The sequence below is a fragment of the Hirundo rustica genome, chromosome 9 (genome assembly GCF_015227805.2).
Source record: "Hirundo rustica isolate bHirRus1 chromosome 9, bHirRus1.pri.v3, whole genome shotgun sequence".
Classification (NCBI taxonomy): Eukaryota; Metazoa; Chordata; class Aves; order Passeriformes; family Hirundinidae; genus Hirundo; species Hirundo rustica.
In genome coordinates, this window is record NC_053458.1 from 30,223,771 (window position 1) to 30,249,200 (window position 25,430).

Below are 25,430 nucleotides of genomic sequence, written 5' to 3' on the forward strand. Positions count from 1 at the left end.
TTATTAAAATCACCCCAGGAATCTTTTTGGCTCTTCTCTGTCTCTCCTGCCAGGTTTTTACCTGACGGAAGAGCACAGGCTGGGTATTGGAGCAATCCTCCCCAGGCAGAAGGGCTCAGCAGAGACTTGCAGGAGCTGTTCTAAGAGGTACACACCATGCTGCTTAACTTACCTTCTATTGCCCCCTCCAATTCCAAAGCCTCTAGACTTTTAGAAGAGTACAGAGACAGGATTTCTGCCCAGCTGACTGCTCACCTGGTAGCAAAGCAATTTGGGCCTGACATCAAAACAGATCAGTGCCTCATTCTCAATGCTAGTGACTCAGGGTGAGGACAAAACTAAAATTTGCAAGGAGCGTCTTTACCTCTGACCTCCTTTAAGCAACCTTTTTTCAAGAGATGCATATTCAGACTGAGGAAAAAGCAGGGTTAACTTGCTTCAACAAGTGAAACAGTCTTTTTTTTACTTCTTGGATGGTTTCACCTCCAAAAATAAAAAGAAGATTTATCTGCATCACCACTAGCCTTTCCAAGCATCAGAGAATCTCAAAAACTTTCCCTGATGATGCTCTTTCCTAATAATTTAAAATTTAAAAAAACAACAGTAACAAAGACCAAACGCCAAAGCCTTTCCTCACTTTCAATTCCTCCTGATATTTTCACATATGCAGGCAAAACCCCCCTCTTATTAATGTCACAAAGCTGCCAGAATCCAGACTTTTGCTGTGTAGTCTCCTTAACAACTCTGATTTAGAGCGAGCAGGTGGCGAGAAGGAAGCAGAGCAAGAGAGAAGACAATTATTTTAGGAAAGGAAGTGATAACTGCTACTAGTCTGTCAAACAGCATGAATGGGGGAAATCTGAATCATGCTTTTACTGTATGAATGGGCTAATTCCAACACACTGTTATAAACAACGATGCTTTAAAAGGATGTAATCTCCCTGACAGAAAACAAATACACCTGTTAGAAAAAGAGCAGGATCTGAAGCAGAAACGGAGGCAAAACGGAGATGAGCCGGTTTGAGCTCCTCTTCCTGTGACATTTAGGTGCTGCTCTCCAGGGCCTGCATCGCACTCTGTAATAGAATTGGCCCATTGCAAATAACAATTGAATGAAGGTTAGAGGCCGTCAGGCTGGAGTTAGGAAGAAATTGCAGCTACATTTTTAGCTTTCTTGAACGGAGGCTCCTCTGAGTAAGTGCTGCCAAGATGAAATCCCAGCAAGTAAATGACACATTTAGAGTGTGCCTGTTCACTGGCAGAGGTATTACTACAATGATAGGGGTTATGCACCAAGGAAATTTTATGGCATATATTTAACGGATGGCTTGCTGACACAACTTAGTGTACAGCGTATCTTCCAGACAGGAATTGAGAATCTCAGCATTAGAAACAACCCTTCCACTGCCTGCAAGCAGAGGGCAAGCTTCTAAGCTAGCAGCATATGCCGAGTGCCTCTGGGGTTACAGCTTTCAAATGATCATATTAGTTTTCAGTGTTTAAACAAGTCACTTTCTATCTTGTGGGTTTTTTTTCTGCGTCTGCCCCTCCAGCCCTCGTTTGAGGGTGACCACAGTGGTTTCTGCCTGCACAGAAGGGATGGCTCAACTGCTCTTCTGGCAGCTGCTGAACCATCACAGATTACAGCTTGCTGTACTGAAGTATGTGGAAATTGGTGCCTATCTTAGAACACGGGGCTGTAACCATGGTGGTGCAGCAGCTGCCTCCCAAACAGCTGAGCCAACCCTGCAGCAAGGGTGAAAAATGAAAGAGTCGGTGAGAACAACTTCAGCAGCCCTTGGGCGAAGCACACTTGACTTAATGCTGAACTTTGGGGAGTTACACATCTCCTGCTCCAATTCCTCAGATGTACCGTGGGTAGTTTCTCTCCCACACACTTCCTAGGAACGGTGCTACACGGATGTGTGCACAATTCTGTAAAGAATGCCACAGAAATCTGCAGAATGGGTGCTACTGCTGATTATGCAAAGCCCTTGAAGAACATGCACTGTTCCATTTGCTCCATTAACAAAAGGACTCTCATACAAGTTCCAACTTTATTGCTACAAATGAAACAGAGCCCCATCACCTTATTCACCCTTTTTCAATAAATCTAATTATTAGTAAATCATAAGAGAGGTATGGCAGCCTTACTTAGGGAAAAGAGCAAACACTATTGCAATGCCTTCAGCTCTGCACTAGAGCCATTCCTAAGGAGCTCTTCTGCAAGGAACAATTTCAGATATCACTGTCAGATGCAAGGCCTGCAGTTGCCATGTTATCCACATGCTTCCCTAGGACAAGCTTGATATTCTTATCAGCTCTGCATAGCAATTTCTCTACCAGATACTGTAGCTGCCTCTGCTGCGCCTTTCAGCTTTTGGTGTCCATTCCAAAGCTATTTTAGCGCAGTTGTTATCTGTGCTGCTTGTGATACGCCCCGGCTGCCACCATCTGTTTCTTTCTCTGTATAAAGATGTGCAATGCTTCCCTTCACTGATGTGTCCTCTGGCTCAGCATCTTGACATAAAGCTATTCCCACTGCTTGCTATCAACCCACTTTTTTCATTAACAGGAATTCTGTAATCATGACAAGAGACATTTTAAACCAGGATGTGAGAACAAGGGAACTGCCTAGGGCACGGCAATCTGAGATTATAGATGACCTTCCCTCCCCCCAACTCTCATCCATACTCACAGAAAGGGCATTGCTCAATTTTCTCCTTCCCACTGCATGCCCAATTGCTTGGCTTACACACTCTGTGACATCTGTATTCACTACAGTTGTAGCTCTCACATGCAGATATCTTGTACTTCTAATATATTCTTGTCAGGCATATATCAAATAACACACTACAAGATGCCACTTGCATCTAAAACTGAAGCAAAATACACAGCAAGACAGATACCAAATAGCAGAGTTATCCACTCTCTAAGGCCTTCAAGAAAAATCAAGAATGTAACAAGGTTCCACTTAAAAACATAACACTGGGATTTCCAGCTACTGAGATTCTCAGTGAAGTCTAAAAAAAACCTACTAAATTTTTACACACGGTATAGAAGAAGAAGAAGGCATTTAAATCTTAGATTTTTAAAGGTCCTTCTAGCTTGTGAAGCTACAAATAATATTCATTGCCCAGTGCAGACTGGCTGCAATATTATTCTTCATTCACCTCACTAGCTATGTACCTGGAGTAAGTATTTTGCCTACAACACTATGTAAACATGATTAATACCAGGTTTAGCTCCAAACAAGAATGAACATTTATTCATGTGGCAAAACAAGACCATCATCTAAAGGTGCATTTGAAACGTCCCAAACAAATCCAGTCAGGGCTCTTTCCATGTCACTCATCTCAAAGTATTTTGCAGTTTTCCCTCCTAAATCCCCAACTTTGCCCTGTTTATTTTCAGACTGCCAATCTGGAATCTAAGAAATAATAAAAAAGAACCTTATCTGCCTTCCTCAAATAAGGAAGAGTTAAACAGTGCTACCGACAAGTACAAATAAATAAGCAATACAGTTGCAATGTGTTAATTAACCATCTACAAGAGTGGGATTTTCCTTACTTGTGTGCAATATACTCACAAAATAAAATTCTTAGTAAAAAACAAAAACAGCTGAGGCTGTAAAATGAAAAATACCTTATGTGCTCTTTACCTTTGATAACAGTTATCAAGGCTGCTTTACTATTTACAGAGGCATGTTTATTCCTCATAGCTCACTCTCCCAGGAGTGACATTCTTCCACAGCTGAACGAGGGAAGAACTGCTCCTAAGTCTCACCAGCCTATGTGAAGGAAAGCTTCTTGCATAGGCTGGGAAGACAAAGAAAAGCTCATGTGTGCAGTTGCTGCCTCTTCCTTCTTTTCTGGGAAGAGCTGGGAATGGTGCTCTTTATGCAGCCACAGGTGGGGTGGAAAAGAGGAGGAACGGGGCCAAACCTGGACTTGGGGAACTACTGCAACACAGCCTTTGTCTGTCATTTTAAATGTAACATTTTAATACATTTTTAACCTATATTTTCTTTTGCTTTGTTTGAATTTCAACATGGATAATTAGAGCTAACGGCAGGCTTGTTCTAGGAACTGCACCCTGAACAGGCGCGAGGCAAGCCAAAGAAAAACCTGCTATTCGGTGCTTGTTGTGAAAATATGAAGCAAAGGAAATTCCAGAGGTGAGGTAAAACATAACCACCTAACAGTTCTAAACCAGCAGGAACCACTTAGAGCCACCTGCAAGAGCTGCACCCACTGACCCGCATCCAGCAGCTCTCACCTTTAAATCCCACGGCTGCCTAGCGACTTTAAAAACACAGCTACAAAGCTCCCCGCGTGCCGCGCTCCTCCAGCGTCCCATAACCATCTCCCTGGCATTCGGCCCCGGAGACCGGATAGATCGGGATAAATCCTGGTGTTCGGCAGCCGCTTTTCCTGAGGCGCTCGCACCCAGCCCCGCCCGGGCCGCGCGGCCTGCACACGGCGCGGCGGCACGCAGCCCGGCAGGCCGCTCCGGCACGGCGCTGCCCTCAGCGCTCGCAGCTCGGCCCGGCCGCTTCTGCGCCGGGGCCGAGGCGTCTCTTACCTAGCTGGGCGGCCCCCTCTGCCGGGTACTCGGGGAACTGGCCCTCCGAGGGGACGCTGACGGTGCGGCGCAGGCAGCGCCCGCGGGAGACATCCTGCGGCTCCTGGGTCCCGTCTGCAGGCACCTGCGGAAAAACCACGCCAACAGCTGTTAACTCGCCACCAGGCCACGCTGGTGTTATGCCGTCTTCACGGGGGACTTCATTTTCTGCTCGTCCCCTAATAGCTCTCGGGCGTGGTTTGGGCATTCGTGGCGTTGACACAAGACCCCGGAGGCTCGCCGGGAACGCGGGCGGTGTGAAGAGCTCCGGGGTCAGCAGCCTCTGAGCCCGAAACTAACGAAGCTGTCCTGCCTTTCCAAACTGCATCCCCAGGGCCAGACCCGTGGCTGCTCCCACGCCGGGGATGTCAGGCAGAGGCTGCTGCTCAGATGGCTCAGCGCAAAACTCTGCCGAAACAAAACTGGCCACGGCTACCTGGTGGGCAAAGGCGCTGTGCAGGTAGTTGCAGGCTGCCGAGAGCCTCCTCCAGAGATGAAAGCCCCTGAGCAGCACGCTCATGGCTATGGTCCAGCAGGTCTGGCCATGGTCAGGCAATACGCGGGCTCAGCGGCGGTGAAGCACGGCGGGGCCGCAGGGCAGCGGTCACCTCGCGTTCCGGGCGCCCGTCGGCAGAGCTGGAACCGCACCGGTGCCTGGGCGGGGCTCCCCTGAACCTCCCAACGCCCGCGGAACCTCAGCCACGAGCGACATCCAGCACCCAGCGACACGAGGGAGGCACACAGAACCTCGGGGGGCTTTCCATGAGGACTTTGGTTTCAACGGTACCGCCGCGGCACGTGTAGCGGGGCAGTTTCTGTTCATACGGCTACATAACACACAGCTGGCACCTAAGGGAACAGAAGCCCCTGTCCTAGTTCCTGTGCCGCTTATCCTTTCGTATCTCCCATCGACCCTGAAAAATGAGTATTAATAGCAAACAAAAAGCTATCATTCATTTGCACTGAAGGCTGTAGAAGATCTCAGAGATACTGCATTTTTTAGAAACAGGCTGCACACTACAATGGCTCTCGCAAACTAGTTCTGGCATTTCCTGATTTCTAAGCAATTAGCATTCTCTTAAGGTCACTTTTTAATGCTATTTATTACTATCCTGGTCTATTTGTCTCCTTCAAACAGCGCCCGTTTTTCAAAACAAGTTTCCCAAACCCCTGGTGCTTATTCTGATCAGACTATCGTCTCCTCTGGTGATTTTTACAGCTGTATAATCTCTGTGCAAAAGCACGTCGGTAAGTTAAACAGAGACTAATTTTGTTGGTTTATGCCACATTTGTTCAATCAAATTCACGCATTAAATTTTCAGTTCTCATCTGGAGGCGTCATTTAGTCTTATTCCCTTCTAAACACTCCCCTGATCCTTTGCCTCTCCTGATTTCCTTCGGAGAATTTTTTGGTGGGATGCTGAGAGCCGTATTTCCAGATCAGCTATTAGCAGTCATACCACACACCTGCTCCAGCACCCCTTCAACCCCTGCCACACTCCTGTTGCAGTGAACTTGTTGCACCTACACCCACCTGCTTCCTCTAGACCAATGCAGCTACTGGCAGGGTTGATTTCCCCACTGTTAGTTTTTTTCCCCACTGAGAAATGAACATGGTCCCTCTTTCCAAGCACACTTCAGAACATTTGTGGGCTTTCAGACATGGGTTGGCAGGAACACTCTTTTAATCCATGGACACAAAAAATTCCCATTACTGTCACCCCATAGCCACGGGGACCCGGTGGATGGCCTGGCTCTGCCCCAGGGGAGCAGGAGAACGGGGAGTGAGCCCACCATGTCCTCTGAGCCCTCGGGAGAAGCGCACAGGCTGCTGCACACCGCAGTCGGCGGAGAACAGAAATCTGTTTCTGCACAGCAGAGACAGCACTGAGCAGCAGACAGGGACTGAGCCCTGAGCAGCAGGACTGTCTGAGAGCCCAGGGCCCAGCTCTGGCACACTCAGCTCTCTGCACCAAACACCTGCCCAGAACAAAAGCATGTGCTCAGGCTGCACACTAAAAGCGGTCCCTTGGTGTAGCTGTGTTCACCTAGAGCAGTACAGTCCACACCAGCAAAAACCTGCTTTTGTGAGTGTTTAGAGTGGCTTGGGAAAAACCTGCTAATATTTATTTCACTCAATAATTCCATAAACTGTAAAAGGAACAACATTTTAATGCTACATAGCTTGTTCTATGCCAGAGAATATACAACATCCCCCAATTTAATTTACAAGATTAAAGTAGCAAAGTAACTCAAAAAAATCCCCTTTAAGTCTGACTTAGAAATGCTTTATTATTTGGAGAAGTAAAATTTCTCCAAAATCATAGTCCCAGACATGAGTCTCTCTCTTGGAGTTAATTTGTTTTGGATTTTTTTTTTGCCTTATATTAACCAAAAAAACCCTAACTCCAAGATTGCGGGACCAGTAATTATTGCTTAGCATGAGACCAGCCTGCTTGAAAAAAAATACAGCTTTGTGAACAGGTAAAAGGAGTTTGGTCAGCAGCTTTGCATCCCTTGGGACTGGACACATTTTGAACAGTTGTATTAAGTGCTCTGTGGTTGGACAAATGGATTCATGGATGGGGAGACACCAAAACACAAGGAAGTGCACAAATAAATACCATGTGAAGACCAAGGCAGACATCTGCAACCTCCCCAACACTCCTCCAGCCCTCACCACTGCATCAAGCAATTCAGCAAAGGACTGAAGAGAATGACACAGCCTTGCAGAGTCAGGACTCTAATGGTGATTCAGCCTTTCAGCTCTTTTTTTTTTCCCCATCCAGCTTTATCCTCTCCTTTCTCTGTTGAGACTTCACCAGCCTGGGAATTCTTTGACCCTGAGCTGACATGCTGAAGCTGCTAGCTCAGGACTGGGATCTGAGCAGTGTTAACTCCATCATAAAAAGGTACATTGAGACAGTCCAGATGCTGATCATTCTAGCAATCTCAACAATTTTCATCACAGGTCACATTTCCTTGACAAATTTCACAATTTAATGAGGAGTTCAGAGCTCAGACTGTAAATCCTCGAACAGCAGCCCAGCTCACCTGCCACTGAATGTATTTTTTAAGTATAAGAATCCTGAATCAGGGATTTCTAGCAGTTTCATGATGAGGGGATTTCAGAAGAAATAGGAGTAAGAGCTTTCCAAGCATTTAGTGCCTCTTAAAGGCAAACTAAGATAGTCTCTTTTTAAAAAAAGGAGGTGAAAAAAATGTCTTCATAGCAGATAAAAGTTTTCAAGATTGGAAGGAACATAAGACTTGAGAATTTGCAGACTCTTCTGATCTAACAGCCAGGAAGTTTGGAATCATGTCAGAAAAAGAGTTAAATAATTCATTTTAATTTTTATCTGCCTTCAGAAAGTCAGAAGCTAGCTAAAATTTTGACATGGAAATCCACTTTAAAAATGTTGACAGCAAACATTTCTCTCTCTTAATTCTGGAAATTAAATAATTAAATCTGCTTGGGAATTGAGGCAAATCTCATCTTACGGCTGAGTTCGGCTTTGACAAACTCTTATTTGCAGGTGAAACATGCTTGCTGTAAGACCCCCAAGGTGATAAATCCTTTGAAGAGGGCACTGGGAAGAACAGTGTTTGCTCCTGCTGGTTTCCCTCGGCATCACCACTGTCATACCACTCTTCCATCTCCTGTGATTGGTGTCAGTCACAGGAGATGCAAGAGTAGGAAAATGCATGTCAGGGGTGCTGCTGCTGGCCTCTGTCACCTGCATCACTAAGCAGTAGATCTTGTCACAGTGAACACAGGCCTTTGCTATCCTTTGCCCTTGATTACAACCACCTCTAAATCCAGGAGGAAAGATGGGGTTTGGGTGCAGGGAGGAAAATGGAAGAGTCTAACACAGTGAAAAGTACCGTTCATCTTCATTTCCAAGTGAACACAAGACTAAAACATTCTGCAGGACTGCAGCCAAGTTGCTGACGAAGCCTAACTAAAAAGCAGCCCAAAGCCAGGTGCAGCCATTTGTCACGTTCCTCAGTGTGCTGTGCACAGTGTTGTCTGTCTGGAAGCACTCTTCATGAACACTCATTCCTGTTTTAAATGGCTCTGATTTTACAGACACTTCCACTGTACCCTCACAGCTCCTCCCACCCCACGGAACAGGTTCCCCAGAGCAGGTGACAACAGCTACACCTTCCTGACAGGGGAAACTCTTCCTTGTAGAAAAAATACCTGATTTGTATGGGCATCAATCTAGACCTGTTCTCCTTGTCTTGGAAAATGCTGTTAAATATTATCACGCTGGGATATGCTGTAATAATTGCACATCTCCTGTCACTCAGGACTCCTTATTTGCTAACTCGTCTCTCATGTTCCTACAGGGATTCATCTTCTTTCTACTTGCTTTTTGGGCATTGATCTCTTCCTTTCATTAGTATTTTTCATTCTTCAGTCTCACCTATTCTCATTTTATAAAGCTGACAAGTTGTCAAGTAATAATTGTTTTTCTACACTAGACAAGGTGATGCTGCCAGACTATTTTTGTCTAAATAATTACAGATATTTTTGGATTAAGTTGCACTTCAGAAGGCCTCTGATTTTCAACCTACTCTTGTACTTGCGCAGCACAAAATTACTCTCACATATACTTTATTCAAACTGCCTTGACAATAAATCCATAGTGGTGGGACACTGTGAGAAATGAGTTTTCTCTACTGCACTGTTTATTTCTGTAGTGTCCCCTTGGTCTTAAAAATCTGCAATTCATAATGCTGTATTTTAGAAGCACTAACTGAAAAAAACCCAAACTTTGCATCATAACTGGAACAGTGGAGAGCTCTTCCATTTACCTGTTTACATTGCATATATGTTTTTTACTTTCTGACTTGGACACACAGACTTGGAGAAGGGTTTATAAAGTAGTATAAACACACATTCCTGTTCCTTTCCAGACTCACACGGGCCAAGCTTCTCAGATTTTATTCCATGAAGTAACAAAGCAGAGGAACAGAGAATGAAATGAGAGGTTTCAGACTTACACCTTTCAAGTTACGTCAGCGTTGCGATGAAGCAAGTGCCTGCTCTGGGCTGCAAGGGCCCTCTGCTGTTGCCATCTCTCCCTTCTCCCCCCAAACCCTCTTGCTGTCCTTCTGTCCTGAACGTTGTGTCTACGATCCTCTCCAGCAGCCCAAAGGCGTTCTGACCTACTCACTCTTTCCATAATGACCGTGTACAGAGCAGGAATCTCTCCTGCTCCTGCTGCCCATTGCCTTTTGAGTCAACAAAACGCTTCCTCCAGCATCACCTTTCCGATGATTTTATTCTGAGAGTAATTTCCATTGTTTTGTTAAAGTAACCTTCCTCTTTGTTGTTCACCTGGTCTTTGCTTAGGCTCCGTGTACCAGTGGTCCCACCCAGGAGCTTTTTATGACTCCCCTCATACAGACTTTTCCATCATTATGCTGTTAACAAGCATCTCACCCCACTGTTGCCTTAGGCCTTTGTGCACTCCTGCTTCTAGATCACATTTCACGGAGCCTCTTTCAACTCTGAATGACTCGCCAAGAAAAATTTAACTGCGCTGCCTCCCCTCCCCTTTCTCAGGAAGACTGCAAAGGGATACTCCTAGTTCAGAAAAATTAGAAGAAGTTGTAAATCCAGAGCACCAGCCCCGTGTCTCTCTCCTGACTGGCAGTCCTATACATTGTGTGTTTCTGTAAGGGACTGTCTGCACGCTGCTGCGTGTGCAGTCTCAGAGGCCAGACTAAACCAACCTCTTCTTTTCCTACTGAGCACCCAAGGAGCTCCCTTTCTCCTTTCACTTTACAGTAGTCACAAATTACTTGAAAATCAGAATGGCAAATCTGACTCCAGCTACGGGCTTCTGAAGCAAATCCCATTATCAGCATGCAGAGTCACACCTGCACCAAAGGCACGTCTGTCTGGCCCATCTGCATGCAGCATTCCCCAAAACAAGCTCTTTCTCCCTGTGGCAGTGCAGGAAGATTCCTTTGAGAGCACACGGCAAGAATTTACACTACTGCTTGCTTTCCTGGGGTTATTGCTACACTTAAACCTCAGGCGCTCTATAACCTGATACTGAATTTCCTCAGCTTCTGACAAAAGCCAGAGTGTATTTAAACACAGAATATGATGATGTGATACATCGGACTTCCCCATTTACTCCTCAGGATCTAGTCAAAAGAGTCATCTTACTCCCAGCAAAATGCTTCCAGCTGTCAGAAGAAGAACCCCTAAGTGCAGGATCACCACCTTCAGGTAACTATTTGTGATATAAGCCATAATTGTTCTCAATTACATTTCTTTAATGAGATGCATCCTTTTGGTCCAGCTATGCTGGAAAAGCACTGTTTTAGAAATGATTCTCACATCTCCTTAAGTTTCTTCTGCTTATACTTCAATTCCTCAGGTGTCAGTCCTGTCAGACTAGAAAAGGGATTACATAGTAAACAAATACCTTTAATTGGGCCTTCCATTTTGCCTGCGTTTGATCAGCTCTCCCACGCATCAGCATTAATGCTGTTCCCTTCTAATAACTCAAGTCCTTCTCTAAGCCATTTCCTCCCACTCTCCGTATGCAAGGCAATGTTTCATGGCAAATAAACCTGAGCACAGCTGACTAATATCTTGTTCCACACCAGAAACAGGTCTCACTCTCACTCTGCAACAGCCATATATAGAAGATTCAAAAGAACCAAGAAAAACCAGAAAAATTCAAGACATCTCCAAATAGAGGAAACGATGGTATTAGATTAAAACTCGTGGAGAAAAAGCCTTCACTTTTCCCTACCTTTATGCCTGCACTGACATAAAGAGGCAGGTTTACATACCCGTGGTGGCTTTAGCTACCATTAAAGAATTAATAACATAAGAAGACAGACACAAGCTGCAGAACTCCAGGAGGGAGTCTGCACTCTGGCTGCTGTCACCTCTTCTACGCCACCAACATCTGGGCCAGCTGGACTCTAACTGTGTGCACCACCCCAGGATAGCTTAGCTCCCCTTTTCATGGAATGGTAAGGGTTGGAAGGGACCTTAAAGATCACCTAACCCCAATCCCCAGCCATGGGCAGGGAGACCTCCCACTAGAGCAGGTTACTCAAGGCCTTATCCAGCTTAGCCTTGAACACCTGCAAGGATGGGGCTTCCACAACCTCCCTGGACAACCTGTTCCAGTGTCTCACCACTCTCCCAGTAAAGAATTTCTTTTTCCTTTTTCCCCCGTGCACATGTTTCCAAGGATTCGTGAGTGAAATAAAGGGGAGATGAAGAAAGCTGCCTTCTCCTTTTACCAATACAGGCCAGATACTGATGTTCAACCAACGTGAGCTTGCCTCACCTCCTTCTCCCTGTTGAGCAGCACCAGCTGGCTGTCTGTCAGGATGCAGTATTTCCTCTCCCATGTTGTCATCTCGGTGTAGGGGGACTGGCCGCAGGACAGTCTGTGGGTGGGTGGTCCTTTCACATCTGGGAACAGAAAACCACGACGCTGTTAGCACGTGCCATTAGCCACCCTCCTTCCTTTCACAGTTCTGCAGTGAGATCTGAACCAAAACCGCACTCTGTGCTTAGTGGGGCCCGGTTCAGCATTTTAAAAGGCGAAATGGGAATCCCGGGAGGCACCCATGTGCTACAAATATTTATTTACCTATAGCATGACTTACAAAAATGGCAATACCAGAGATGAATATAAATGTCTTTGTCAAAGGCTGAAATATATCGAAAAGACCAAGAGCTCTTATGAAAACTTAATCTTCCTTCCACTCCCTTCTCAAAACCATGGTTGAAAGGGGTATGGCCCTGAATGTACTCTAAATCTTAATAAAGTGCTTTATTTGAGACTAAGGATAGAGAGATATAGGAAGGAAGACAGGGATCAAGGAAGGCAGGCTTGAAGAAGGGAAGGAAAAATTCAAAGGGATGGGCATTTAATCAAGAAGGGTTTACTAGCACATTGTGGTGGGGAACCTAGTTGATGAAATTGTGCATCTTCATTTAGCCACAGACACCACAGTGACAAAAACACATACTTGAAAAAAAATCCCAAACAACTCCCCCCCGTCAAAACCACAAACCAAACCATAACCCAACTTGTTTGGTTCCCAGTCCTGATCTATTAAAATTTATTTTTAAATCAATTTCCCCTAAGTCTCTCGTGCTTGAGCATGACATTGTGCCTTGTCACTACTAACAAGGTCCCTTCCAACCCAAACCATTCTAGGAGTCTATGATTCGTCTCTTTACAAAGTTTTGATAGTAAGTTCTGGTTGCTTTGTGAGATTGAGTTTCAGTTTTATCTCGCACTCTAGCTCTATACAATTTGCTTGCAATGATCTAAAAATCATCCGTTCTCAATGTGGACACTGTAGATCCCTCAAGCCCCAGGGGTCTAAAACAGACACTGCAAAAATCTTCCTGCACGGGAGCCCAGGGCCTCCTGCAACTGTTTCGGGAGCAAAGCGAGTGTTCAAACCCGAAATGCTTTGTAGCACTACCTTTTAGCACACCTAGTAATCGGCACAGAGAGAACACAGCGGCTGCTCGTAGCTTCTCACCAGCGTCACCACTAGAGGCCAGCGAATGCTCAATCACCTTGCAGGGAGAGCAGCCCGAACGCCAGGCAGCGTTAAACCCGGACTAAGGAGCCCCTCCGACTCAGCTCCCTCCTTGCAGACCCTGCACACCCCCCTCTTTATCAAGAGCCATGCAGCATCTTCACGCCCTCCTCCTGCAGCTTTGCCTCTGCATTGCAAGGGATGTGTCAGCTTCTAGAGCCAGACTTGGGAGATGGCTTTCAGTGCCTCGTTCAAGCTCATATTGCACTAGGAGTTTTGGGATCATTCAGGGAAGGGCTTGAAACAGGCAACCTTTAAGCAAGAAAAAGGAGAGGGCTGCATGGCTCCTTCTGCTCTGAATAACAAAGAGCATCTCTGCACCCTTAATGTCAGGTAAAATAATTCAGGGAAGAAGCTGAGATGCAGAATCAGGCTCCACGCTGTTACTTCTCTGATACAACTCAGTTTGTGAGAGTGACAACCACTGCTGTGTGTCTCAAAATTGCCCAAAGCTCTATTTAAGTGTAAGCATAATGAAGGGAAACCACCATAAGCTCTGTGAAGCAAAAGTGCATTTGTGCAAACTCCTGGAACGCAACAGACTCTCCCACAAGTTACGCATTAGTCCGTTTCACAGACATGAACCCTCCAGGTAGATTTTTGGCATAGCTGCAACTCACATTTATCATGGTGTCCAACCAAAAACCAAACCAGACGTAAAATAAAACCACTGCTGCTCCTGCTTCGACCTTGGCATCCCAAACAGCAGCACATGAGCCCCACCCCTGCCTAAGCATGACAAACCTGTCAGAGAGTAGAGGAGCCAGAAGGATGAAGCCATGAGCTCCTGGTAAGGGTGTGCAACAGAAATGGGAAGATGAGAGCTCTGGGGATCTGGTGTCCTGGGTAAGGAAAGCACATGATAAATCAGCAGGGGGAGAAAAGGATGAAGGCGAGCGTGCCCTGTCCTGCTCGTGTGGGTGGGCTGGCAGCGGAGAGTGCCTCCAGCTGCTGCGCTGAGCAATAACCAAGGAGCTGTATTTGGAACTGCTGGTAAACGTTCTGATGGCAAAAGAAAACCCTGCTGGGCCGTCAGCTCCAACGCAGAATCTATAGTCACGACTCGCCCAGCCCCAAAAGATCTTTGCGTTATAATTTCTTCTAACTACAGGCCTTGGCAGGATACCATCCAACCGATCCATGGGCTGCACAAAGGAATTAAAGAACAGAACGACTTCTTCCACTGCAATAACAACTCCAGGACTTAACTGAGTCATCAGGCACTGTGAGCCAGCCACGGCTCTGTTGCCAAGTGGGTTGGCTACGTCAGAACAGCTTTCCACAGGCTGCTGGCAGAGGGACATGCCATGCCGGTGTCTGGAGCTGTCAGTCACCCCTAGAGAACACCACGCTGATAACATCCCCCGTTTGTATCGGTGTCCTGAACGCGGGTCGGGGCGCAGCCCCACGCCCCTGCAAGCCTGACCAAGTGCTCTGTGCAGCAAGCTGCTTCCCCTGAGCACTGGATCCCGTAACTCCAGTCCTCTCCCCGGGCTGACAGCGCAGGCACAGGGCAAACGACGCGGGAACGCGTGCTCCCAGAAAACTCACACCACAGAGGCCTCGGTGTAGCTTTGGTGCATCAGACCCACCTATTTAAATTATTTCTCAGCTCGCCCTCCTGCATGGCTGACATCTTTGGAGCCTCTCACAACAGCTGTGACTTCAAAACTGATTCTGAATTATGTTACCAGTTTAGACAGAAGACTCTTTGGGACTTTGCACAGTATCACATACACACTTGGTCGCCTCACAAACCCCGTTCTGCTTTCCGGTACTCTTCATCTTCGGTTTTCATTTTACATTCTTGGCTCCAGCTTTTCACATGAATGCAATAAAACCCACCGACCTCTTCCACTAAAGCCCCATAAAACTAATTAAGCACCATGGTTTGGCTGGCTATCGAAGTGGATTGCAAGAAGCCCATGTGTAACTGGGAACACTGAAACTTTTGGGAAAGACCGGAGGTCAGGATTGTCCTTTCTAACTCTGGGGCTACTCTCTGTCAGCTCATACAACGAGGCTTGAGCTTTGGAGGTGGACGATTGCTCACTGATGAATGCAACTTCAGACAGGAGCTAGGGAAGAGATCAGGGAGGAGCATCTGAAAGCTCTGAGTCTGCAGATGTTCCATGTGGGATGGGCTCATGCAGCCACACACCTAAACAGGCAACTTCTGGTGACAGAAGATTTCTCTCGGGTCTGATGCAATCCCTTCATTCTGCAGCACTACAATGAGGCATTCAAGTAAGCAGATCAGCAAGTCTACACACAGGATTAAAGGTCAGGCCTTATGTGCCTTCAAATGCTAATATCAGTTAAGTAACAGCTTGGAAAAAAATCCCCTTCTCGGTACATCCCTGTCGCTGCCTCCTGCCACATCCTACATTGCTGTAGACTGGAAACTGTGTTGTTTTTCCTCAGGGCTCTGAAATGCCACTAGCCATGTTATAAATATCCACAAAGCTCCCTTTCTTTCAGTCAGATGACAACTTGTACCTTATTATTCTCGAAGCACAGGGCTTATTTTTAAAGAAGGGGGAAAATAGAGGGGCAGGGATTCCATAATCACATACCAACAACAGAAGTGTTGAGTGGTGCAGGGCGAGGAAACGCGGAAAGCAGCAGCCAGTGCCAAGCTAATCCCCACAGACAGGGTAAGACATCTTAGGAAAACTGAATGCAGTTTAGTAGTATTTATGGAGCAGAGCAGTCCTATCGGACGGGAACATTTCTGAAAGCTTCCATTGCAAACACGCAACAATTATTTTCCTTAACATTCCAAATGCCTTCTTGAGTGGAGAACATTTTCCAAAAAGCAGGCAATGGGCAGAATCAGAAAATTATTTCCAAGAGATAATGAGCGTCATTTTAGTCCCCAACAGTTCTCCTAGAACCAGAAAAGCAGCATCCTTGCTCCTCAGAGCTAGTGAAAAGGACAGAATTACCAGAAATCAAGCCAACAAAACTACATTAAAGGCAAACTCATGCCTTCAGTCTCTGCCAAAAAGCACTCTCTACTTACCATCAATAAAAACACAGAAATAACCCTCCATCCCAGTGATGACAAGAGCACCCCTGGCATGCCTCAGAGCTCCTTTTTTTGAACTGCACTATTCCTACGGTGAAATCAAGGGCTAACTGAAGTAGCTGCCAAATTTTCCTCGACTTTATTAGGGTCCATATTCTGTTCTTAGTATTTCCAACAAGGAGCTGCCAAGCAGCTGAGTAACTAATGTGGTGGCCAATTTTGTATGCTGGGAGGAATTTTTTTTCCCCTGAAGGGAGATTAGTAGGAGCCCTAACACCTTTTGACAACAGGTCTGCTTGCCCAATGTCAATGTTTCCATAGTGCTTTATGTACTTGCCATAGAGACAGGATGAGAGAAAAGTGTTTTAGGTAAGTGCTGTCATCTGAGAGCTTGTCAGAACCCCAGCCTATCCAGCTGTGCATGAGCACACAGTCCAGTGTGAATAACCATCAGCTCCAACCTCGACAAAGCAAGTTGAGCAGAAGCTGAAACAAGCCTTACTACTGACATGAAGCTTCAAAGATAAATAGCAACTACAAGTCCTTCCATCTCAAAGGTCATGAAGGGATCCAAGGGAAAAACAGAGCAGAAAGGGAAATACACAGTGGCTCAACATGCTCCATTTCCTCAAATCTTGAAACAAGGCAGGATTTCTGCAAAAGAAGTCACTAATGCGAGTGAAAATAAACAGCAACAGCAGCTCTGTGCCACGCAGCTGTGTGTGTATGTGCACCTAGCTGAGATGGCTCTTAATGCTCAGCTGAAGATCTGCAGATCTGCACAGGCCTTGGAGCAATCCTGGCCCAGCTGCAAGAGCAACAATCTCCCAACATCTGCACAGGGCAGAGGATGAGAGAGGCCAGCCACTGAGGGGCTGCTGGGGAAAGCACAACCAAGGCAACTTTCTATTTTCTGTCATGCTGATACACAGAGCTTTCGTTTGCATTTCCCAAACCAGCTCCCAGCCGTGTGCAACGGTTTCTGATCTGACCAAGACCAGAACAGTGCAGGCAGACACTATCAAAAAAAAACTGTTCAAAGAGGAACCTATCACGATGCCCAAATTCACTTGGAAGAGGAAGGGACACTCCTCCTCCAAGCTCGTACAGACAACCACCACACTGCCCCAACACAGAAAACACAATGCTCACGACTAATGGTACAATATCAGGAAAATTCAGCACATACTGTGTGTGGCAATGCAGAGACTCCCATGCTACGGAGAAAATGTGATGCTCTCAGGGTTGACTAATCCTTCCCTGAATCACAACGCACTCAGAAATATGACCAGCACACATTAGAAATACCACCATTATTTTTACCATTTCTGTTGCAAGCACAACATGGGCTTCCTTTCTAGGAAACTTCTCATAGCCACTGCGAGATCCAGCAGTGCTCAGTTGCCCCTCTAAATCACTCTGTGGCACAGCTCCATTTCAGCTACGAGGCACCTACATTTTCGTGGTCAGCAACAGATCCCTGGTGCAGCAGGTGGCATTTGAAGTGCAGAAAGAGTGAGCAGATCCTTTGGGATGGGAGGCACGTCATTTATGTAGGATGTTATTACAGAGGTAAGTATCTGGTGTGAATTCTTCCCCTTACATATAAGAGCCACAGTCAACAAAGTTCAGTAGACGTGCAACGACCAGCCCTCAATTCAGCTGAATCCAGTTGCTCTCCTCCAGCAGCTGATGAACCAAATTCTTATATGGGAATCTGATATCCTGGGTAGGAGGTAAAGAGGGCTTAGTCAAACCATCAGGTTTCAGAGATCTCAGAAGCTCTCACGCCAACAGCTTACAGCCAAAACACTGCCTGGAAAATCCATTCTGCACAGAATATAGTCATAAAAGGTTTAAGTAGGTGAAAACAGTATTTTAGAAGCTGGCAGAAGCCATGACCAGTGCCATGACTTTCTCAGATTCCAACGTATTTGGCATTGTAACACATGTTCTTCACAAGATCTTTAATTTTTCTAGTATAGGCCAATCTTGCCAATCTAACCTATTAACTTTCCACTGCTCTTTTATTGAGTGGCAGTGATCAGACACAGTCCCAAGACTGCTTTTCCACTCTTCCAGTGAGGAATCTCATGAGCCACAGAGAGATTAAAGTAAAACCTGTTCAGTCAGGTGAAGTTTTCATGCCCTATGTCCTCAAAGAAATGTGACTGTGGCAATTTCCGTGCTTGTTGTGTGTGCCTTCATTTCCCTACCATCAGTATGTCAGCTCTGGGAGAAGGAATCTCTTAAAATGTAGAGATGGGAAGTCTGAAGGTACCTGCTGTTCAGTGCTTCCAGGCGAGGTTTGAAGGATTTTCACTTCCTCCGAATGAGGACGGTGTGTCTCTTCTGCCCTCAGCTAAAGGCACAGCTTTTCCCCAGCAGCTGCTGGGTAGCTTTGCTGAGATCTGCGGTGGGGTGGGAGAAGGGTCACCTTGCTACTCGGAATTTCTCACATGCAGCAGTCTCACCTCGACACCAAGGAAGAAAGATTAACCTTTAAAACTCAGAGAGTGAGAATCAACCTTTTGTCCACCACCAGAGATACCAGCCAGATTCCTAAATTTCCTACAAATTTTCTGCACTAAGAAAACATGTCGGGAGCAATTTTTAAGTGGGAAGGAATAAACCATCAGATGAGCGAACGCCTTAGAAGCCAAGGGCTGTCTCCTCTGCAACCAGCAGGAGACAAAACACAGAATGCTACTGTTCAACAAGCCTGGCATCTCGCAGCAGGACGGGATCTCGCTGACATCATTCCCACCCCGTCAATTCCTTCCCTCGGAGAGATCCGACTTGTTTGTACAAGAGTCAGGCGGCAGCGAGCGAGGTACAGCAGCCTCACTGGCGCAGCTGAGCTCCCAGACGGCTCTGCCAGCTTCCCTTGGGCCCGAGTCAATACATCTGCCCCGTTTTTGCAACGTCACCACCGCGCCTATCCACAGCTCAGGAGTTTTCACACCAGGCCCGAGACAACGGCGGAGATCAGCCAAGCTTTCCCTTCTCGCTTCCCCGTAACACGGGCGATTCCAAACCCAAACCTTTCCCAAGGCCTGTGCTAACACGTTTGCCACCCTCAGCCCCTGACGCTTCCTGAAAGGCCTCAGTGTTCCCTGGTACCCAAAGGCTCTGCAGAAGCTCGAGAGCACAAATTCAGTTAGGCCGCAACCAGGCGAGCAGTTTCACCGAGATTTTATTTTCAAAAGGAAGAATTATGGAGCCGTTCCAAAAAAGAAACCGCAGGTCTTAAAATCTTACGACTAGCTTAGTGAGCAGATGCTGAGTGTGCCAACAGTCTCGAGCTTTCTTGCAAAGTCCCAAAAAATGAGAGCTAAGGAGCGAAAGGCAGAGGGAAAAATTAGGGCTAAAGCTCAAATCGGCCTGGCAGGGCAATTCCGACTAGAAAGCGGAAAGTTGCACCAGCTCGCTGTCACCGAGCAGCTTCTTTGAGCAAAAGGTGTGGGAGCTCTTAATGGCACTTTAAAGCTACCAATTAGCTTGAATACTACTGAGCTCCTCTAAGCTTCTTACTGGCTGCATAGCCGATTGCTAAACGCTAAACTCACAGAGGGTAATTGATCCCCGCTTCCCTGGGCTGCGCCTCGCTCTTTGCTCTCTGTCCTCATTCCTCCGGGGCTGTGCCCAGCCCTGCTCAGGGGACACAGCGCCAGAGATGTGCCTGCCGGGAGACATCAGCACCTTCCCAGACGGATCAGTGCCAGCAGCTTCCAACGACCGTGCGCTCGAAGCGGGACCTGGCATCACAACCCCGTCGAGGTGGGGATCGCGCAGAAGACGCAGGTGCGCCCCGCGCTCGGCCCGGCCCCCCGCGCCCGCAAACAAGGGCTCATTGTGCAGCCTCCTCGCTCTCATGACATCACCACCACAGAAGCTGCTGTCCCTGGAGAAAAACAATTTGGTTCCCAGGATAACTAGGATTTCAAATGACCCGCAGTTGCTTGAAGCCATTGCTGTGACCCTTCCTTCAATGCTTAGGCAGGTTTCCTTTCCTTCTTATTCAGGTCTCGTTCCCTGCCCAGGACCACTCATCTTTGCTCCTGAATATTAAGTACATTTTTCTCTCACAGTTAAATTCCCACTTGGCCTACAAAACACTTTTGAATCTCAAAACAGAAATGGTTATTACAAACCTGTAGAGAGGATTATAAAAGATTACATGTCCCTATTACATAGCTGCCAAGTTCTGAGAAGGTTCTCAAGTGACACTTCTCCCCAAAGCAAGGAGAGGCTTTCGTGAGAGGTTTAGAAAGCAGAAAATGGAGAATGGCAGAAAAGTTAATTATTCGTGGGAGAAAAAAAAAAAAAAGTCTGCAGATTTCCCTCTTAATTTATGCATGGTCCTTTTCTTATCCAGCTCTCTGCCCTTTACCTTGCTCTCTCCTCTGCAGTGCTTGCTCTCACCAACCACAGTCTCTTCAGCACCAGGCATCCAGAGTGGGCTGTTCCCTCTTCATTCTTTATTTTTTGCAGCAGTGCAGGAAGAGGACAAAAGAAAAAACACCCTGAACTTTAAAAGGACCTTGGCCCAAGGCAGCTGTACCAAAAAAACCCCAAAAAACAAGAAAAACAAAAAAACCCACCAACAAAACAATTTAAAAGCAAAAGCTGCTCAGTTCCTGGACACATTTTTGGTGCACACACACAAAAATGTACCAGTATACAGGGTCAAAATTAAAGATGCGTGGCACAAGCAATGCACAGAGCTTGGCAAAAGCAGCAACACCGAAGTTCACAGACTGCTTTACCCCTACCCTTGCCAAGAAGGCATCAGCCAGATGACATTCACCTGTCACAAACCACTTTCAAAAGAGCAGGACCCCTCTGCTTTTTCCTGTCAAGGAGGGAGGTACGGAAAGGGCAAAGGTAGGGAAGCATTTCTGCGGAGACAAGAAAGAGCCACAGGAACAGAGCAGGAAATGAGACAGTGCAGCCTCAACTACACCATGCAGGCTGCCTCTTAGAGAAGCTTTCACCCTTGACTTTTTTTCCAGAAACCAAGTATTTTCATTGTCACTGATGTCACCCTATCAACTTCATTTCTCAGAGCAATGGCAGGATTGCTGAACTCCCCACCTCTGAAACCCACCTCTACAGAAACACACCCTGTGTTATCTCAAACCAACCAATCCCTGTGTGTGGTGATGTTTATGACAAGAAAGAATAAGGGAAAAATAAATATGTAAAAAAAACCCCAAAACGTGAAGATCTCACATGGTGTTTTAAACACTCACCCTGTCACCACTGCACAGCCAGTTGCTACTGTACAACTTTAGCTATTTTCAGCCTGAATGTTTCTTGATGCCTGGGTAGACGCACAAGCAATTAGGTGCTTCTTTTAGGTTTGGGTTTTTTCTTGCCTCAACAGACTATGGGGAAGCAGGAAAAGAGTTGTTATGTGCCCTGCTGATGTCTCATAGAGGGGAGTTTATTTCCCTTGTCAAAGGGAGAGTTCACAGGACACTAAAATCTGCTGCAATATTGTGCATGTTTTTGCATATTAACCAGGTCATTCAGGCATATAGGCTAAAGTTAGCTTTTGTATTTTAAACACTTAAAACAGATTACTTAGTAAGAGGCCCCCTCAAGGGGTTCAAATATAATGTACAAGAAGCCCAGCAGTATTCCCTCTGCTATTTAGACAGACCCACTCTGCTTCCTTCTGTCATCTTCAGAATGTTTTCAGAAGAACCTGGAACCACCAGGTTATTACCCACAAATTTGTTGATTTGACCTACTTGAAAAGCACCAGAACGCTCCTCATTCTGTTTTCCTCACTAGCATCTGAAAAGTCTTCATGCATCTCAGCAAATCAATGCTAAAATACAAAAGGTGGGACTTTTTCATCATTTAATGGTAATGATGCAAAACTTTGGAGGAAGGAGACTGGATTTTCTGAAAGTGCAATGGGGATCCTGAGCCATATTTAGATTTATGGAAAGGGATGTCCTGTGGCAAATAACCTGAATCCTACATTCAATGCAGTACGACAATGACCTGTAGTACCTCTTTCATCAGCTCTGCCCTTTAACCTTCAGTTAAAAGTTACGTGAGGTTGGTTTCCCTGTGTAATTCAACCCAGCTACTGCACCTGGTTTAGGGAGGGAAGCTGGCTTGGGGAGAAAAATCCCCTTTGATTAAGCATAAGGAGGTCACCACCAAGCTGGTCAAAGCAGGACACCGAGCTGCAGGCTGGCATCAAGGCTCAGGAGCCTCCTGACTCAGAGTGCTTTGCTCTCCTCATTACCACACAGCGTCAGGACTGGCAAATCAAGCTTCATTTTGTTCCAAAATTTCAGAATAGAGTGGCTGATTTCTTTCTTCGTGCTAACTCTGCATGATATTGTGTGGGGAAGTTTCAAAAACCAGGCTGGACAGGGCTTGGAACAATCCCATCCACAGGAAGATGTCCTTGCCCACAGCAGATGGCTGGAACCAAAGGATCTTTAAGATCCCATCCAACCCCAACCACTTCAGGATTCTGTGTTGTGGGAAACCAGCTGTGAAAGAAAGAGGCAACACGGGAAGAAGTGACAGTGCCAGGCAGAGAATTGCAAGTGCTGAGCTAACCCTGGGCCAGGGGAAGGATGTTTCCTGCAGGCCAGCTTGGTGCGGAGATTTGTGCTCTGCTGAGCTCAAGGCTCCTGAGGTCCCACCTGAACAGGTGGAGCAGGTTCCCTAGGCTTTGGGCAAACCCCAAGCAGCATGATTAATGTATCCTTTGAGGATGGGCTGGCTAATTAAAAGGATCTGGAGGTAGGGTGCAGTATTTCAGGTATTCTTCAGCTGGGTTTTCCCTCTACTCAATGTTTCCTTCTCTTCCCAGTAGCTTAGGCTGTGACAAATAAAGACCACAGCCTTGCCCCAAACAGTTGCTACCCTGGAGCCCTCACCTTCTCACTTTCTTCCTCCCTACTCCTGCTCTGTTCCCCAAAACCTGTAAAATATAAAGCTCAGGAAGGCCAAACCATCTGTTCCTCACTGCACTGCTTTTTAGCTGATTTGTATTTTCAAACTAGATTTTTATACTGAAAAAAAAAATTATATATATATATATATATATATATTAATTTATATTTACATCTAATGCCTAAGCACAAACATGCACTTGTTCCCAAATGCCCTCCCTTCCGTATTCTTTGCAAACTGAGAGCACAAATCTCCCAGGGCAAATCCAAACCCCTTTCTATCCAAAGGGTAAAGCCACAGGCACTTCTCTCCAAAATCCTAGAAGGAGAACACATGAACTCAGCAAGGATAAATAATAATCAGTGGAGAGAAAATGTCTGTCCTACAGCAATGCTAAACAGAAATTTATAGGTCACAACCTTGCAGAAACAGGCCTGGTAACATCTAATTAGCAGTCCTGGTGAACAATTGCATCTCATAACAGTAAACCCAACCAGACCAGGGGGAAAGGGAGAGGGGAAATTTATAGAAACACAATAATTATAATATTTTGAAGAGATTTGCTTTATGCTGCTGTTTTGTGGGGATCCCCTCCCCAGTGTGAACAATCAACCCACACAAGTGATCTTATGAGTTATCACTGAAGTACATTTCACTCCTATTGGGAAACAATTTAGAAGGGCAGCACAGATTTCTATTAATTATTTTATTTTTAAATTGAAATGCTAAGAATTCTGTTTGCTGCCAGAAGATGGGTGGAGAAGCCAAGGAAAGTTCACATACCCAAGAGACTATTAACCAGAACCAACTTGGACAATACATTCGAGAAGCATTTCCTTCCAGCTACTGTAGAGAGCTGTCCTTAACATGCCTTTACTTAAGCAGCCAATTTTCCACCACTGAGTACAATGAGATTTCAAAACACACAAGAAATCAGAGTATAAACAGACACAAACATCCCACTTAGTGACATAACAAAAGAAAATACAGGGCAAAAAAGCTTGAGCCTCCCAATTTTCTGCCCTTCATAAAACACCTTGGCATTTTACACATACTCTGCTCCTCTCCACCTTTTTTTATTATTATTATTATTATTTAGTGACAGTATTAGCACAAAATACCTGGCTTAGCTGACCTAAGCAATGGTGTTCCTGGACAAAAAATTATTTCTGGGGGTTGAGGGATAAATCTCACCCAGTACGGAACTGGAAGAATGGAGTTCCAGAGGAAACAAGCAGCTGCCAAAGCAGGAATGAGGCAGCAGGAGCAGGGACAGCAGGAAGGAGCGGTGAACTGGGCAGAGCTGGTCCCTGCCAGCAGCACAAAGCAAGAACGCTTAAAATACGTATGAAGATCATGTCACAGACAGCAGGAATGACAAACAGATGAGAGGCAGCACCAAAGATGTGAAAGACTAAGGAACAACTCCCTTTTTTCAAGAGTTCTAGTATGCCAGAGACAGATGGTGCTGCTTCCACATGGTTAGAGCTGGATGGTACCCTACCCCCCAAACCCTGATGGATGTCAAGTTTCTTTTTGTTAATCTCTGGTTATAAAAGCCATCCATGGCATCTTGTTCATTTCCTCATTACTTAGTTTGCCAAAAACTTTAAGTTCTGCTTTCCTTGCCTCATCTACAGGCCAGTACTATTTGTCCTGCTCTCAGCGACTAATTATGATTGTGCACATCCCTTGTTTTCGCAAAATCCTTATTTAACAAGAGCACAAGAACTGAAAACGGTATCTCAGTACCTGGGACCATTTTAGTTAGCCCTGAAGCAATCACACACAATGATGAAAAGAAAAAAAAAATTCTATTCCCACCCCCACCCCCCCCAACTCTCATGTGATTAAAATCCATTAAAATGCAAACAGACATGAATTTTATTTTATCCATCAGTGACCACACTTCACTGTCCCTGGGCTATGGCTGTCTCTTTGTGAATTCTCTGCACGTAAGAGCAGCCAAGCTCTAGGTTTAGGAGCAATCAATCTAGCAAACCTCACTAAATATATATATGTGTGTGTATGTTTTATAATGATTTCCATTTTTCACATTGATTTACATTGATCATTGGAAAGTACATTCAGCTTCATGTTTGCTTAGCTCTGAATAAACAAAGCGAAGGCTGTTGGGTATCCAAAGACAAATGAGACATTACAGATGTAGACAAAACCTATCATCACCCTGAAAGCATTTCTCTTTGAAATGATATAGCCATGCAGAAGTTATTCAGAG

General features: G+C 45.8%; 1 protein-coding gene across 9 annotated transcripts in view; it reads right to left on the reverse strand.

Moving 5' to 3' along the window:
• Positions 1 to 25,430, reverse strand: part of RASAL2 (RAS protein activator like 2) — a 127,890-nt gene that overhangs the window by 70,802 nt on the left and 31,658 nt on the right. For 8 of the 9 annotated variants that reach the window (XM_040072503.1, XM_040072504.1, XM_040072502.1 and 5 more), the window contains exons 2-3: positions 11,955 to 12,082; positions 4,585 to 4,708 (exon numbers count right to left, since the gene is read on the reverse strand). In XM_040072503.1, the coding sequence (XP_039928437.1) occupies positions 4,585 to 4,708; positions 11,955 to 12,082 (252 nt within the window). Of the gene's footprint in view, positions 1 to 4,584; positions 4,709 to 11,954; positions 12,083 to 20,654; positions 20,741 to 25,430 lie in introns of all 9 variants that reach the window. The other variant, XM_058421702.1, reaches the window with a different exon arrangement.